At 41.3% G+C, this 18375-nt stretch overlaps 1 protein-coding gene across 1 annotated transcript in view; it reads left to right on the top strand.

Moving 5' to 3' along the window:
* lrrc75a (leucine rich repeat containing 75A) overlaps positions 1-18375 on the top strand; it is a 141425-nt gene that overhangs the window by 60374 nt on the left and 62676 nt on the right. Inside the window, exon 2 of the mRNA XM_030399128.1 lies at positions 13388-13516. Within this exon, the coding sequence (XP_030254988.1) occupies positions 13388-13516 (129 nt within the window). The remainder of the gene's footprint in view (positions 1-13387; positions 13517-18375) is intronic.

Below are 18375 nucleotides of genomic sequence, written 5' to 3'. Positions count from 1 at the left end.
GGTTTTGTGCTGCCTCTACAAATATTTGAGATAATTATTATTTAATAATTGTATTTTAAGTTGTTTAAATAAGTTGTTTACAAAATCAAAAATGTAAAATTTAGTGAAAAGTGACCAGTCATTTACTAGTTTGCACTTTGAAAGTATATAAATCTCTCTATGAGCGAAAGAGCACTGCTCTGAATTTTTCTTTTGCCAGTTGTGGGCCCTGCTGCTCTCTGACCAATGGAAAGATTCATACAAAGTGGGAGTGTAATGTGAATCCTTGACTACATGAAGACCTTAACAAAAACATTTTGTGCTCATTATTGGAAGGCATATTATTAAATTTTTTATGTTATTAAACTTTATTATTAAGTTTCTGTGAACCCCTTCTGGGTAAAAACTGGTTCGGTTGAACGAAAAAATCTCCGCAAGCCATAGTGTTACATCCACCGTAAACATTAGCGCATGCTACCGTTAGCATGAGGGGCTTCCTCTCCCTGAGAGTGACGTAGCAGGCAAAGCTCCCCAAGTACGCGTTGACAGACGGAGTTCATTAGCATAAAAGGTGCAGGCACAGAAACAGAGTGCTCTGAATACAGCTCAGCAGAGCGACTTTTAGACAGCTGGAATGCAGGACCACGGATGTGTTTGGAGTAATACATATCAAATACAGAGTTGTTGGACCTCTGACAGCTGTGTGAAATTGATGAAAACAGTATGATATAGGACTTTTAACCAAAGAAATCACTCAGTTGTTTAAAATGGCAGGGGAAGCCACTGTGTTCATCGTGGAAAAGTTGGTCAGAATCACAGCTACACACATCTTGTTTTGTGCCACACTGACAGGGCAGACACAACACACAAATGGCATTCTTAGCAAATTGGCTTGATTGAAAATTGTGTGCTGTGGCTTACCACCACTGACTTATCCATTATGTGGCCCTTAACATTACCCTTCAATTATTCCATGTTGTAATGTGCAATTTAGACAAAACTACCTGCAAATGACATGTACATCTGACTATGTTTGTCATCAATGCACATAAATGAGTGAAAAGTACTGCTTCACTTGCCTTCTTTCAAAAATGTATTTATGGCTGTCTATCAATGTCAAGCTTTCGATCTAATTTCTGCTTTGTTTGCTAGTTTTTATTCCATAAAGTGCGTGCAGCCACATATTGAAGTTTCAATAAAATCTGATAAATATGAGGCTGACTTCCTGCAATGGAATGGAATTATCTAGAGGTTATCCAGAGGTTGCTAAGCACAAAGGATACCTGTGACTTGAAGACAACAATACCATCTAGTGGCGACTTGTGTCACTCACAGCATGTAGGAGCCCAAATTGAATGAGATAAAACTTAATTTATGTTTCCAGTGGGTGGCGCTATGGATATGACACAGCATTGATGCACAGATCTATTCATGGCGACTCCCTCTAGATTCCCTCTAGATTTGGCCGAGATAGGAAATAGTATGAAGGAGTTATCAGGACTTGATGCTTCATGACAAGGATTTTTAATGGCGGGGCACCGCCCCGGCCAGCAGGTATGACGTAGGATAAAGATTTTCCTAGCGTGTCTTTGGCATGGTCTGAGGAGTATACTGACTGACTGTGAAGTCTGTGGTGTCCAATCTGTAGGAGGAAGACGTGAAAGTATGATGTATGGCAATATTCATAAGGCCGCCAAATTCAAATGGCCGACTTTGAATGAATGTCTAGATGTGTTTAGGGCAAGACTGTCTACATTTATGAGGAATTTTGTGGAGATGGGGCATTGCATGCGAGAGTTATAAGGAATTGATGCTTGACTCCAAAGGGGAAAAATGGCGTCTGCCGTCACGCCCACCAGGTTTGACACAGCTGAATGATTTCCATAACTTTTGTTCTTCAAGGCATGAAGAAGATAAGTGAGTTAATGTGAAGACTGTGGTGTTTAAGCTCTAGGACAAGCTAATTTTCAAAGTAGGCATGAATTTGTCAAAAATGCCGCCACACATCAAAATGGCTGACTTCCAGAGATGGACAGAGTACTCGACCCCAGTACTTGAGTAAGAGTACAAATACTACTGGTCAAAATTTACAAGTAAAAGTAGCTCAGTCGACATGTTACTTGAGTAAGAGTAAAAAAGTACTTGCTTTTAAAGGTACTTAAGTAAAAGTAAGAGTAAGAGTAAATTTCTTATTTTTCACATCAATGAATTACTAAATTTTTTTCTAAATGAATTTAAGGACCTTTTAACTCTTGTTTCTGAGAATTAACTCTTTGAAACCACCTGCACTGATGTGCTTGCTTTAGAACCACAATGTTATATAAAGCCTGCAGAAACACCTGTAAAAACAAATCAAATTAAAACTGCAAGCAGTGATGAACGGGCCCTCGCAGTCTGCGCGCAGTCCGCGCGCGTGCCGTCCAACGCGCTGCGGCTTCAGCCCCGTTGTTTGCTCGTTGTTCACGGAGGCGGCAACCGCCTGCGTTTGGGACAGTGCACGCCGGGGGTGAATATCAGCCTCTTCTCCCAACGTGTGTTTGTAACGTGGTGGGTTGCCCCTGCCAGTATTAAGCGCTTTCAGGTGAAGTCAGAACAACTTCCTGCCATCCACAGACATCCAAATGGACTACAGGTGAATGATTTCTAAAACATTTAGCAATCGGGTACGTTTTGACAATCGATTCTGCACTGTTATGTTGTGTGAAGTGTTACGGCCTTCTCTTTGCCTTTGTCTGGAATTCAGGCATGGACACCTGTGTTTTTGCGGGGAATAGATTGGAAGTGGGACAGAGAACGGGGGGTTGTGGCTTGCAGTAAACTTCCACCGCCCTAAATTCGAACCCGGGTCCACTGCATATGTGGCCTGCACTCTAACCACTCGACTACCGGCGCAGCTAAGACACTGCCTTCCGTTGTCACTGTGAAGGCAGGAAGGCAGCGCATCATAGGGGAGGATGGAAGTGAAATGCCACAGATTTCGATAGGTAGTGGAGTGCAGCCAGATGTGATTCTTCCTTTTGGAAAGGGACAGCGGTCAAGTGACCAGGTTTGACGAGCGTCCTGCACAGTGGCGCCCCCAGAACATTTTCATTGGGGGGCCAGATGGGGCCAGTGACAATCTTAGGGTGGCACACCAAAATGGTCCTTGTGGCAACTCAGATTCAGCTCCAGTCTGTGGCTGTGTATTGCATTCCCCTTGACTCTTTTTCATTAAAGACAATATGCATCCAACACATTTACCTCAAGTTTGAGAAACACACAACATTTCAGAAAAAACGCAAAACTGTAGTTGTTTCTTCTTCTGCTTCTTGCGCCGACTTCCCGTCAGACTGCACACCTTTCAGCACATTAGCACCCCCACAGGTGGAGATTTAAATTACAGTTCCCTATTGAGCCAGCACCTTAGTCAGTCAGGGAAATTGGTGGGAGCACTGGGGAGGCCAGTGGGGTGGCCAGCAATTTTCCAGGGGTGGCCATGGCCCCCCCGGGGGCGCCACTGGTCCTGCAGTAGCTGTGTTTAACCAAAGAACTCACTCAGTTGTTTTAAAATGGCAGGGGAAGCCACTGTGTTCATCATGGAAAAGTTGGTCAGAATCACAACTCCACACATCTTGTTTTGTACCACACTGACAGGGCAGACACAACACACAAATGGCATTCTTAGCAAATTGGCTTGATTGAAAATTGTGTGCTATGGCTTACTACCACTGACTTATCCATTATGTGGCTCTAAACATTACCCTTCAATTATTCCATGTTGTAATGTGCAATTTAGACAAAACTACCTGCAAATGCAATGTACATCTGACTATGTTTGTCATCAATGCACTTAAATGAGTGAAAAGTACTGCTTCACTTGCCTTCTTTCAAAAATGTATTTATAGCTGTCTATCAATGTCAAGCTTTTGATCTAATTTCTGCTTTGTTTGCTAGTTTTTATTCCATAAAGTGCGTGCAGCCACATTTTGAAATTCCAATAAAATCTGATAAATATGAGGCTGACTTCCTGCAATGGAATGGAATTATCTAGAGGTTATCCAGAGGTTGCTAAGCACAAAGGATACCTGTGACCTGAAAGACAACAATGCCATCTAGTGGCGACTTGCATCACGTACACCATCAATTCACGTGCTTCTAAGCAAAATTGACCACTTCCTGTTGGACTGAGAGTGTGGGTGTAAATGAGTCATTTGTGCGTCTTGTCATAACACACCTGCGTGCCAAATTTCATTCATGTGCATGCATGTAGGACACCCAATTTGCCTGAGATAAAACTTACTTCATGTTTCCAGTGGGTGGCGCTATGGATATGACACAGCATTGATGCACAGATCTATTCAGGGCGACTCCCTCTAGATTCCCTCTAGATTTGGCCGAGATAGGAAATAGTATGAAGGAGTTATCAGGACTTGATGCTTCATGACGAAGGATGATAATGGCGGGCACCACCCTGGCCAGCAGGTATGACGTAGGATAAAGATTTTCCTAGCATGTCTTTGGGATGGTCCTAAGAGTATACTTACTGACTGTGAAGTCTGTGGTGTCTAATCTGCAGGAGGAAGACGTGAAAGTATGATGCATGGCAATATTTCATAAGGCCGCCAAATTCAAAATGGCCGACTTTGAATGAATGTCTAGATGTGTTTAGGGCAAGACTGTCTACATTTATGAGGAATTTTGTGGAGATGGGGCATTGCATGCGAGAGTTATAAGGAATTGATGCTTGACCGCAAAGGGGAAAAATGGCGTCCGCCGTCACGCCCACCAGGTTTGACACAGCTGAATGATTTCCATAACTTTTGTTCTTCAAGGCATGAAGAAGATAAGTGAGTTAATGTGAAGACTGTGGTGTTTAAGCTCTAGGACAAGATAATTTTCAAAGTAGGCATGAATTTGTCAAAAATGCTGCCACACATCAAAATAACTGACTTCCTGTGGACTGAGAGTATGCATCCAATGGGTTTTTTGTGCGTCCGGTCATGATGAATATGCGTACCAATTTTCGTCCTTCTATGTACAAGTAGGAGGCGGGGCATCACAATAGGGGGCGCTACAGAGCCCACGCATCACGGCCACGCCCCATGACTACACAGATCTCATCAGGGCGACTCCTTTCTGCATTCCTGAGAGATTTGGCCGAGATAAGACATTGTATGAAGAAGTTATGAGGAAACGATGCTTTACGGCAAAGGATTTGAATTGCCCGCTCCACTGTGGCCAGCAGGTATAACGTAGGATAAAGATTTCCATAACTTTTCATCTTCAAGGTCAAGCAACGTGGCTTAAGGCGGAGCGCGTTTGGACGGCAGCACGCCCCGACGACGCGCGCGGACTGCGAGGGCCCGTTCATCACTGCTTGCAGTTTTAATTTATTTATGCATTTATTTATTTATGCATTTATTTATTTATACATTTATTTCAGCATTTATTTATTTATTTCAGCATTTGTTTATGTATTTATTTATTTATGTATTTATTTACTTATTTATTTATACTTATGTCAGGTTTAGTCCTCCATATTTTCTTAAACTAATAAGTCCACCTTTTCTCTGGTGAGTCGTTGCCCTATTTTCAAGATGACACTCCTCTGACTCTCCGACCTCTCGCGAGTAATTAACGTCGATGGCACCGGTAACTAAGTTATTGGGGGAGGGCGGGGGGAATCTACTCCAAAGAGTAGATACTGAGCAAGATAGTTATCTAGTTTACCTCAGCACTCGCGACACCCGACCCAGTGCAGGACTCTGCTGTGAAGGTGGAGGTATGATGCGGTGGTGGTGTATTTGCGACAATTTGAAAATAAAAAAATAAAAAAATAAAATTGAAGGATCGGCGGCTAGGATTCTTACCTAGACAGAGATGAAAAGAGACTCACGTCTCAGAGTGGTTTCGTTCTTCTCATCACACTTTGGGTGAGACAGCCAATAGGCATATTTCCCAACATGTCAAACTAATCCTTTAACTCTTCGCCCAAGTTATTTAAGAACAAGCTTATACAACATTGACAGGGGTCAAAATACTTAATTTAGCTGGTTATACAAATGTAAGGTGGACTAGTACGATATTGGGAAAATAATTCACTAGAATAAAGGTCCTGTATTCAAAGCCTTACTTTAGTGAAATATATAAATATAATCAGCAAAATATCAAAAGTAAAATTTGTCATTGTGCAGGAAAAGTGTTTTGCTATTATATCTCATGGATTAATATAACTGCTGCATGTGTTTCTGCGATCACGGAATCGTGGACGGAATCGCGGAATTGGCCGATTAAAACGGAATCTACTTTTTAACGCGGAATATCGCGGAATTTGACATAATTACACTGAGTGTAATTAGGAAGTGTGGAAGAGGAACGTATGTCTGGGGAAAACTGCATGGAGGGAAGCAGATCTGGGTGGCACAACAAGTTGACCATGTTTTTATTCAATGAACCAAGATATGCTACTGTATGAAGACATGATGAAGTCAAAATGTTTTTTATGCACTTTACTGTACTGTACGATACAGTATTGAGGAAATGTGTTAGTCACCTCAATTAATTTAAGGTAATTTCTATTTATTTTGTGTACATTTTAGTCATTTACATTAAAAACACACTGTTTTTGGTAGTATAATAAGAGTAAAAGGTAAAAAAATCGGGATTCCCAAAAATTTAAACGGAAAAAAACGGAATTCCCAGAAATTAAAATGGAAAAAACGGAATTTGGGAAAAAATAAAATGGAATTTGGGAAAAATAAAACGAGTTTTATAGGGCCCTATTTATATACTGTTGGGTACTCTGCAGCAGTGTATATTCTCTAAAATCGTCACGTTTGTTATATGTGAGAACTACCTAACTCAAAAAAGTCAATTTTTCAAGCTAATCCAAGCAAGAGGGAGGAGAATTTTTCTCAACACGTAAAGGAAGACTATAATCTTTCAGTTTTATCACGAACATTCAACATTCACACATGTGGGGATACCCAACATGGTTTTTTCAATGGACAGGAAGGGGAAGAAACACTGTGATCTAAAAAAATAACTGGCAACCGAAGCTGTCAGACAGATGCAGAGGAGTAAATTGTACATTTTATTTACTTAAAATACTATAATACCTAACAAAAACTACTAAACTAATCAAGTACTTTGTACTTCAGTACAGTAATTAAAGGTGTTTTCAATAACATTCAGACACTATATGTGGCTTTCCATCACCGACTTCCATCACAATCATCTGCCCCCTCAAGTGGTTGGCAGTTTGTTGCACAAGCTAATGTTACTAACACTAGCTAGGAAACCTTAACGTTGCTAACACTAGCTAACATGAATTTTGCTCAAGCTAGTTAGCTCACGTTAACATTACTAATGCTTGCTAGCTAACATTAGGGCAGTACAGTATGCTGGGCACATATTCTAGAACTCAGCCAATTTTACGTAGTTTTCAATAACCAGCAAATACCAAGACTCTTGATCACTGACAAAACACAGACACCTACTGTGTTATACGTTTGGCTGACAGACCTTGTTAGGAACTGGAACCAGCCGTCTGAATTCTTACATATATAAACAGAACAATCATTTTGGACCTGACTGACATTAACATTATAATTCTCAAACATAATGATGAATTTAAGGAAAGGAGATACTTTTATTCTGCACCTTTTTACAAGCCCTAAAGATGTTCCTTTTTTTGTAATTATCTTAATCTTAATTCTTTATGGTGAAAAAGGAGATATTTTACAATCACAGTTTCTTCACATCAAGTTTACTTTGCAGGGTTTCCTCCAGGATTTTTTTAAACCGTGGGGGAGGTCTGCCCGAGTGGAAGAGGGGTGGTGACGACGACGACGACAGCAACATGAATTTTGAAATGTGAAATTATGACTATTTCAAACTGAATGTTTTTCTAAATACATTATTTACTATAGGGTTTCGGGAACATGACTTGAAAATAATAATTGAAAATAGGATCTTGCAGTATCACTAGGCCAAAACAACAAACACAACAACAACAAATTAAAGATATAAGTTAAATAACTAAACTAGTCTATAATGAATACCTCAACCTCCTTCTCTGCCTCTCCTCTTTTATATCCTCCACTCACCTCCTGCACTGCTTCTGCCTGTGCTCTTATCTAATATAATATTGGGAAATGTTAAATTCGTTCACATCACCAACACCACGCAGGTAATGTTAGGAATATTTAAATATTACACTTATCATGGTACACATCATTATCATTTCTTTTGACTTGAGGGAATAACATCACGACAATAAGTCAAGAACATTGAGCCTCTCCTTTATGTAAGGTTACCTGACTCTCTTCCTCTGGAACCTTTCTCTTCTTTTGAAAATAGTTTAATATACTCATCTGAAAATGTAACCAGAAAAGAGTCATGGCAGAAAATTACCTGGGCATTACCTAAGCTAACGTTATGTCGTGCTGTTCAAAATGTGTATCTGAAACCTAACGGGTTTCCTCTATCAAAAGAAAATTAAGTTTTACAGTTAAAAATTAATCTACAACAAAATAATATCTCTCTCTACTGTATAACCAAAGACTCAACATGCTTTATTAGGCCTAAAGTAATCTCTCTTTAACAAGTGTCAATGGTACAAAAATAAAATAAAAATAAGAATCTCTCTGAAATAATGATAGAAATAATGCGTATCCTGTATTAACCAATCAATAACACATTTATCAGGATTTTTTCTGTAGCCTAATCCATCTATACATTAGGGTCGTTTTCACTGGTTTGAACAAAACTGTATATATATAAAAATATATAACCTAGCTTAGGTACCTTTCTTTCACCCTTTTCTCTCCCTCCACGTCGGACTGTTGTCTCTACTCTCTTCGTCTTTCGCGCGCTGCAGCTAGACAGGCAGGTGGTGACTCTGGTGTTGGTTTTTCAAAATAAGGGTAGGCTATTTGCAGCGTAGCGTCACATTTCACGAAAAACACCATGTTTTGTGCCAAAATCACATTTCATACAATAATTTACATTAATATAAACATAAAACAACATAAAAACAAGCTTACGCCACAATCAATTACATGTAGAGGAAACCTTGTGTAAGTCCTCTCTTTATCCAGGATTCAAATCTTTTACCTCCTCTGTTGGGAGCAAATTCTGTATCGTGGGCACACCATCTGAAGAGTTTTATAATTTTATGGATTCCACACAACTAATATATGGCAGAAGGCTGTTAACCTTTTGCCATATCTTAGTCGCCATGACAACTCCTGAATCCTCTCCATCAGCTGTTTCGGATGTGTGATTAGCCTGCTCAGACTGCCTTCTGCTCCCTCTGGTACTCTGTCAATCCTTAGATTTTCTCTCCATGAGCGCCATTCTTGGTCTGTTTGTTTCCACTGGTTGCTGCTCTTGTATTGAAAGAATCCCTGCTAACACCTTTTTCTGTCATTTGGGGCCTCTCCCAATTCTCTGCAATCCTTGGTGTCATCAACCGTCAAGTTTTTGCCATTTCATCTTAAATCTCTTCAGACTGCCTCTTACTCTCTTGTCTGAATTCTCACAGTTCACTGAGGACTAAACGTTAGCTGGTATCCAGAGGTCTTTCCTCTCACTGAGGCACTTCCGGAACCGGAAGTCCCTGCGCCCTGAAGAATTAATATTTAAGAAAGTGATTCGTCCTTTAAGTTAATGCACATTCTACAACTCCTTGAGATGAGATATAGGGCCATATCTTAACGATCTGAAACGCAAGTACCAAACGCAAAGCGCAAGTAGTTTTGTGGGCGGGTCTCAGGCGCTGTTGCTATTATGCCGGCGGGATAAATGACTCTTGCGCCCGGCGCAAATCTAAAATGGGTTGGTCTGAAGTAGCTACATTATTCATAGGTGTGGTTTGGGCGTAACGTGCAATAAACCAATCAGAGCGTCATCTCACATTCCCTTTAAAAGCAGGCGCGCTTGTTCCATAGCGCATTGCTATTAATTTGCCAGGCGCACGCCAGGAGCGGTTCACAGTCGAGGAGACCGACGTTTCGTCAGGGCAGTAAAAGACCGAGAAGTGGCATTGTATGGGGATAAGAGAAATCCATCCAAATTAGCTTTGGTTAAACGGGCGTGGGAGGAAATTGCCACAATTGTTTCTAAGGCTGGCATCCCCAGGACATCGCACCGGGCCTCGGGAGCAGTGCGCACGGGCCGAGCAGTGCGCAACGGCCAGCTGATGAGGGAGCAGCGCAAACACCAAGGTGCAGAGGATCCAGACCCACTACACGCCGTGGCAGCATTGTCAGACCGGACCGCACTGTCCGGGATGCGGCAAGGTATTAATGCCCGTCTTGACCGGGTGGCGATGTTGCTGCGGCCTCTCAGGCGCATCGCCTCAAGTCTCCAAACGCACCACCTGCTCCTGTTGTGCCCCTTCCTCCTCCTCCCCCAACTCCATCTCCATCCACCCGCTCCACTGGGAGCACATCGCGCATTGCCACTCCCGGACCCTCACGGCTACGGCGGGCGCGTCGCATATCAGAGGGAAAAAGTATTAGTTCTTCTGTTTAAATCTTTTCAACTTTTTTTTGTATGGGTTGCAAAAATGGGAACTGCTTCCTTGTAGATGAGAGAAGCAAAGTGTATGCACGTTAAGCACACGCTACATTATGGCCAAGCATGCGCCCTTAAAATAGCATCTGAATAAGCGCCACTGACTTTAGACTAGGTTTTTCCTGGTCTGTGGCGCAAGTGTTTTCTGAAACGGCAAAATAGCACCAGTGAACGTTTGCACCGGAACACGCCTCTTCTTTTCGCTGAACCACCCCCGGAGCGCAAAGTCATTCCCTAATTTAAGGACGTGCGTCTGCGGAGGGAAAATTCCAATGTGTGCCGAATGCAAAATAGGAATTGCACAAGCGCCAGTGTACAAAGTCAATTGCGCTGAGTGCAAGATGGAGCCCATAGGGTTAGAAGGTGTGATGTTCACCCCAGATATGAGATGTGTTCCTTTATGATCACAGTCATTTAAATCCATCACCTAGTTTCAACAGATTACATGTACAATTGCCAATTTTAATTAATTTGACTATTCAGTGTCGTGACCAGATAGCCTGAAGGACCTCTTGTGACATTGATCGACTGATCATTCACTACATCACCTAATGTTGGCTCAAGTACTTACTCTTGAACACACTGAAATAATGATTCAACAGTCTTAATTCATTATCCGTGATCCAAGCATCATGGAAGGACCACAAAAACAAACTCGCCAATTATTTTTATACTTCTTTCTCTGCTGCCAATTCAGCACGTCTGATTGGCCAAATGGCCTCTAGAAGCCGTTGTTTAATGCCACTGAGTTCTCTCTCTCTCTCTCTCTCTCTCTCTCTCTCTATCTCTATCTCTATCTCTCTCTCTCTCTCACTCTCTCTCTCTCTCTCTCTCTCACACACACACACACACTCACACACACACACACACACACACACACACACACACACACACACACACACACACAAGCAGAAATAATTTCCAATGCGATGCACCCACAATGCATCATGTGTGATCTCAACTGGAAACTGTGTGTGAGTGTGTATATCCTGGTCGCCAACGGCACGTATCAAAACATACACCTGTTGATGCACTAATCATAGGTTTCTCTCATCTGCTATGTCGCTATTAATGTCACTCCCGTCTGAAAACACAGCAGCTGATTTATATATATGTGTGTGTGTGTGTATGTCAGCCAGTCAAAACGCCTGTCATAATTCACTGCCCCTCCTACGCAAAACAATAGGCAGCATGGAAGCCTCGGTGAGTCATACCTTTCTGTAGGAGACTGAGCATCTCTCTTGCCCTCTCTCACTCTTTCTCTCTCTCTCTCCCTGGCCAAACATAGTCAGCCCCTTCAGCCACTTAAATGTCTCGGATCTGTCTGCACAAACAAACCCATATATAAATGTAGACAGTATGAGCCCGTACCTTCAGACTCAAAATGCATTCTGCCAGAAAGTATTTCAAGCCCACTGGAATTGGCAGAAAAAGCAGCAGTGTTTATAGAAAACAGACCCATTACTGATATGTATACAGAGTGTTGTGCCAGTACGTATCGTCTGAATGTATACACCTAGCTGTGTGTGTCTGCGTGTGTGTGTGAGTGTGTGCTTGCCATTAACCCAAGAGCATGTCAGAAAATCAATGGCTGTTGTCCTCATGATGGTGAATGAGACAAATAAAGGGTGTGGACAAATATAACACTGCAGAATAAAGGTGACTGTTAACTAGTACAACTAACTGTACGGGAACAAAAGTGAGCTTTGTTTGAAACTTTCTCGTTCTTTTCACTGAGGGGACGATATCGCTGTCATCATAGCTCCAACTATCAACGTCGTTATCCGTTCATCCACCTGTTGATTTCACGATGAATGGTTTAGTCTACAAAATGGGAAAACATGGTTCATCACCCAAAGTGATTTCATCATCATAAATGAATGGACGTGTTTCCAAAACCCACAACATGTTTATACCTAACAAAATATTCTGATTTAGTCCATATTTGTTTGCATTTAGCCTTTCAAAATTAACAGTTTCACTGTGTAAAAACGTGCCTGACTGTGTGGTCTAGCAATAATCTAACAGCATGAGAAATTACATTAATATAATTAAAATAACAAACAAGAAGAATCAAGTGCTGCTCATGCAGTTTTGCCTTCATGTTAAATCATTAATCCTCTGGCCGTTTTACTTTCACTTGCAGTACTGTTGAAAAATGAAAAGCTGAAGTATAATATTGATAACCTCATGATATGGCAGCCCAATAATCAGTAGATATGCTCTGTCTGGGAATCACACATCAAATAGTGTATGTCTATATTACAGTGAGAACCACTGATTTCAGGCTTTCATGCTGAAGTAATGCTTTATTTGATTTATTTGCCGTCAGCTCTTATGGAGCTTGAGATGTGACAAATCTTGATTTTCCCTCATCAGCGAGCGGCAGACAGAGGGAAGCGATGCAACAGGCTTTAATTTAATGCTGTTGCGGGTCAGCAAGTTTTCCAAGAAGCCTGGAAAATGTTAATGGCTTTTAAGGATCGGCTGGCACTTACAGACAAGAGATTTATGTGTTGTGTGTTTCATACAGTATGTGCATGAATTAACCTTTTTATGTTTGTGTACAATGTTAAAAGTATGTAGGCCTCGTGTTCTGTATGTTATCCACTGAATAGCGTGTGTGCTCTTCTGTGTCTGTATTTCTGTGTTTTTGTTCTTTTTTATGTCCTTATGAAAAGCCCAGTGAGTTTCCTCATGTGTATGAAATGTGGTATATAAATAGATGCCTTGCTTCTATGACTGTTTCCTATTTAAGTAGTGTATGTACAATTGCGTAAGTGAGGCTATCATGGTTTTAATTATTGTGTGTGTGTGTGTGTGTGTGTGTGTGTGTGTGTGTGTGTAGGACCTGGGCATGGAGTCAACATCTCTGGATGACGTATTGTACCGTTATGCCAGCTTCAGAAATCTGGTCGACCCCATCACGCACGACCTGATTATCAGCCTAGCGCGATACGTCCACTGCCCCAAGACGGTAGGACACACGCACGCACGCACACACACACACACACACGCATAAAAATCATAATCTTAAATATTGTCGATTACAGTAAAGATGCTTGTGCATGCCCCCATACACACACACAGGCCGGTGTGATTCATTTTGCTGCTGCTATCAGATGATCTCCTGATTCATTTTGTCTGACACTATTAGGTTACAGAAGTGCTCCAAGTGGTTGTGTGGCTGTGTGTGTCCTTGAGGGAAGCATGGCGCCCTGTGTTTGTTAATTCTTGTAGTCCACTTTGTCATTGAGGGAGAGAGGGGGAAAGAAAGGGTGACAGCAGCCATGCTGGATGAATAATGGAGGGAGGAAGTGGGAGTGATGGAGGAGAATATAGGAATTAAAAGGCTTGTTGTATAAGTGCAGCATGGTGCATTGTGAAACACTGTATCCCCAATACTGGCTGACTTAAAGGGCCTACTGTATATTAGACCAGTGCTGAGCCCGTTTGAATCTGTTTACTGGAAAAGATCTTGTCATTCTGAGGAACAGATCGTATCTACTGCTTCCTCTTTCCTCCTGTCTTTAATGATGCCAAATAATTTCTGAGCTAATCAAACTGCTCTAATCTGTGTGCAGTTGTTGTGTGTCTGTTACTCTGCACATTCAGTTACCACAACTGAAACTACTGAAACTTAACTGAAGCTAACTGATATACATTTTCTTCAAAAAACTATCCATCCATCCATCCATTACCCAGGTTTGGGTTGCAGTAGCAGCAGGCTTAGTACAGTATTCCAGCAGTTCTACTCCGAGCTCTCTGCAGATGTCTGAGTTACTCACCCTATTCTTAAGGCTGAGCCCAGCAACCCTACGGAGGAAACTAAATTTGGCCACTTGTATCTTTAATCTTGTTCTTTCGGTCAAAACCCACAGCTCATGACCAGTGTTAGGGCTCGTTACTCAAAAAAGTAATGTATTACACATTACACATTACTCTCAAAAATAGTAATGCCTTACATTATATGATTACTCCCTGAAGAAAGTAATTAGTTACATTACTAGTTACATTACTCGTTACATTCATGTTGCTCCACGGTCCCTTAGCAACAAGCTGTGTGTGTGCGTGCTGTCTCTGTAGGTGCTTCCTTAAGTTTGTGGTAGTGTTAGCAGCGGTGGAGAAAAGTTTCCAACACGAGCAAAGTGTGCACCTTACAGTCAAGTTATTTACCTTCTGTTCAACAAATTCAAAGTAATGTTTGTATCTCAATCCGTCAAAAGTGGCTATACACAGCGGGGGGTCTTCAGGCAAGTCGCATGCAGCAGCATGTTCTGCTCGTGTTGCTGACGCTGCCATTGGGCGCGTTCAAGTTGACCTCCTGCTGCCTGATCACATCAGCGAGATCTGCTGGCGACAGCAGGGGCGGGGCTACAAACGCTGCTATGAAGTCGGACACTCTCTCTTCCCGTAGACGTGACGTGACCTGGCTGAGCTTGCGGTGTTTGCCTTCTTTGTCGGCGAATAAGTGGAGGAAATTGAAATTCCATTAATGTTTGATTACAATCAACAACGACTGCGATCAGTTTTCTTACCTGATGCTATGGGAACTTTGCTGGCCTTTTTCTCATATTAATCTCCTTCAGAAATTATTCAATCTGAGATGTTCAAAATATTAGTCAACCAAAACATTTGGGCTGAGGGAATAGAGCAGTGGAACTGCTGCTGTGTTGAATGCAGACGACCGCGGATCAAGACCCGTGTCAAGCCTGAATTTTTGCAGAGGATGTGTTCATCTGATTACTTTTATTTATTTATATATGTATATATATATATATATATATATATATATATAGTTCATATTTAGAGACAACAGAATGTGACAGCTTTGTCACAATAACAACTTCAAATTTGGATACTTTGTAATTACTTCACTTCAAACGGTCACACAGTGGCGCATCAAGAGTAGATGAAGAGCCTAAATGTTGTCTTACTGTAAATGATCATGTTCTGTTTTCCTAGTAATGTCACCATTAAATACATTTGAACTTTGTCTATCTGGTACATTATAGTAAGTCTTGCACAATAACAATACAATTACAACAGTTATTCATTATTATGATGACAACTGTGCTTAGGTGCATCATGATTAAATCACAGCTGAGGGGAATTTGCTGACTACATTTAACAAATAAGCATAACTATAGACACATAAGATGATGCATTTTCTCATTGCAACATCACAATGAATTAAATACATTTCACTGAATGAATGAAATACAATAATCAGAACAAATGACTGAATCAGATGCCTTGTCCCGCTGCGCCATCTCATCACGCGCAGAATAGCTCAGGATAATTCTTTGTATTGTTAATGTGACGGGAACAGAAAGGGTTAATTAATAAGAGTGGATAGTACAGATAACACTGGACACAGCAGTTAACCACTTCTCCATCATCACCCTAAGCTGACAGAACTGAGCAGTTTATTGACGACATCTTTCAGGGTTGTTGCGTTACATGAAGGATTTTATAGGTTTATTCATGGTGACTATCCCATAGGTGTAGCCACACGGCTGCTACTTATCTGAAAGTATTTGATATTTGAGTAGAAAAGAGGCAGAGGCCTTATGGATATGGAAATTCATCGGAACACACGTCATGTACCTCAGCGTAGATGAGAGCCAATTAGGGCAAAGTCCTGACGTCATGAAGGTGGGTCTGGGGTCGCGCAGTACCTGGAGAGCAACTGCGCGAATGCTCTGCAGCAGCCTCGCTCCCGCGATAACTTAAGGTCGTGTGACATCAGATGCGGAGCAGAAACCACTCCCATCCAGGTCATCGTGGACACATTTTAACCAGCATGCATCACGATTTATGCAGCGCTGCGCAGCGCTGCGCAGCACTGCGTGATCTTGAACTCGCCTATAGTTATCCCGTCTCCCCCTGCTGGTGTCGACTAACCAATCGGTGATGGTGAAAGATACCTTGTGCCAAACCCCAACCAATCACTGTCCCATTATTGATTCACACTTGGCTGCAAACCGCCCAGTGCCTAGTGGAGGTCATGTCATCTGCGGAGAGCAGAGACACAAATCAGAGGTTCCAGAACCGGACACTCCTCACCACAGCTGTGCCTTGAGATCCTGTCCATTAATATCACAGACAGGACAATGACAAGGAGCAACCTTGGCGGAGTCCAACACCCACCTGAAACGTACTTGACTTAATTCCAAGTATACAAACACAGCTGTCACTCCGGTTATATAGGCACTGTATAGTGAAAGCAACAGGGCCAGTACCCCATTCTCTCGCAGTACCCCACAGTACTTCCTGATGGACGTGGTCATGGGCCTTCTCCAAATCCAGAAAACACATGTAGACTGAATTGGGAAACTCTTATGAGGTCACCTCCGTGGAGAGAAAAATAATCCACTTTTTAATCCTCAAAGTTAAAAAGTAAAAGTTCACCTCCGGTTACTCACATCTAATTCTAGTCTGGATCAGAGCAGAATGAGTTGTGACTCTGGGTGTGTATTCCTCCAGAAGGACTGGCTCTGCAGTCTCTTCTCTTCCTCAGAGCAGGCCAATTCTGAGCAGCTGAGGAGCAGCTGTGCTCTTCATCTGCTCAACTGACTTGCTGACCCCCCTCCTTCTCCTCCCAGCCATACCCACAGAACACTTGGCAGAGTCTCGTAGCGGCCGAAATGACATATAGTGTTCAAGTCGTCAGTCATGCTGTTACAGTCTGTTCAACATGAAGACATCAGAAAACATGAAGGTTGCCAATATACTGTGACAGAATGCAAACTGTGACTTCATATGTACATCCTCTTGCAGTCTCTTATGTACCAGTCAACACTCCATAGAGCAGAGAATTTATTCAATTAACTTTACCCACCACATTTTAATTAATCTGATAGCAATCAAACCGCAGAATTGACAACACCGATCCACCAATAAAGAAAGTGAACACTGGTTTAGTTAAAAGACAAAATAGAAATATCATCATTTATCACATCAGTGTTAATCATCTCATTTCATTTAGGGATCATTCAGGGAGATAAAAGGAAAGATAAATTATAAGAGAGGAACAGAAATATTCCATTTCAGTATATAAATCCATATCTTTGGGTTGAAGTTGTTTTATCCAAAGTATGCAGTGATTTTTATTTATATTGCATGCACAGAAAACATACCCCAGTGAAGCCCTGAAATGCTGCTGCCATCAAATGATAAAAACCCTCATACGCACTGGTGTGTAATAAGATATGTTCCCAGCCGGGGTGGTCTTGGTTGATTCTCCAGTTAACATGATATCAATCAGAGAAGCTGGACCTATATCAGTCAACACTATAAACAGCTAGGTACTTGAACTGAGCCATGCTGTGAAGAACTGGGATCACAGGTAATGTGGTAGACATGTCATTAGCCCCTTTCTATACGACAGGACGGTGTTGGAAAAGGTGTTGTTTGCCCTGATGTTTTTTTCAGGTTTGTTGATTTGCTCAAAGTGTGGGAAACACCTCTTGCCTGCAGGTCTTGCCACTTTTTTTTACTATTCCTCCTTGTGATAGGTAGGGCTGCCCCCGACCAAGGATTTTCTTGGTCGACCAGTGGTCGTCATTTAGAGCGATTAGTCGACTAATCGACGCATGTGTGTGTATATATATGTATATATGTATATATATATATATATATATATATATATATATATATATATATATATATATATATATATATATATATATATATATATTATATATATATGTATATATATATATTATATATATATATATATATATCTGTTATATATATATATATATATATATGATTAATATTATATAGTATATACTATATATATATATATGTATATAATATATAATATATACA

Source organism: Sparus aurata, chromosome 2, assembly GCF_900880675.1.
Source record: "Sparus aurata chromosome 2, fSpaAur1.1, whole genome shotgun sequence".
NCBI classification, from domain to species: domain Eukaryota; kingdom Metazoa; phylum Chordata; class Actinopteri; order Spariformes; family Sparidae; genus Sparus; species Sparus aurata.
The sequence above is the reverse complement of the archived record's forward strand: the minus strand, read 5'-3'. Positions and strand labels throughout refer to the sequence as shown.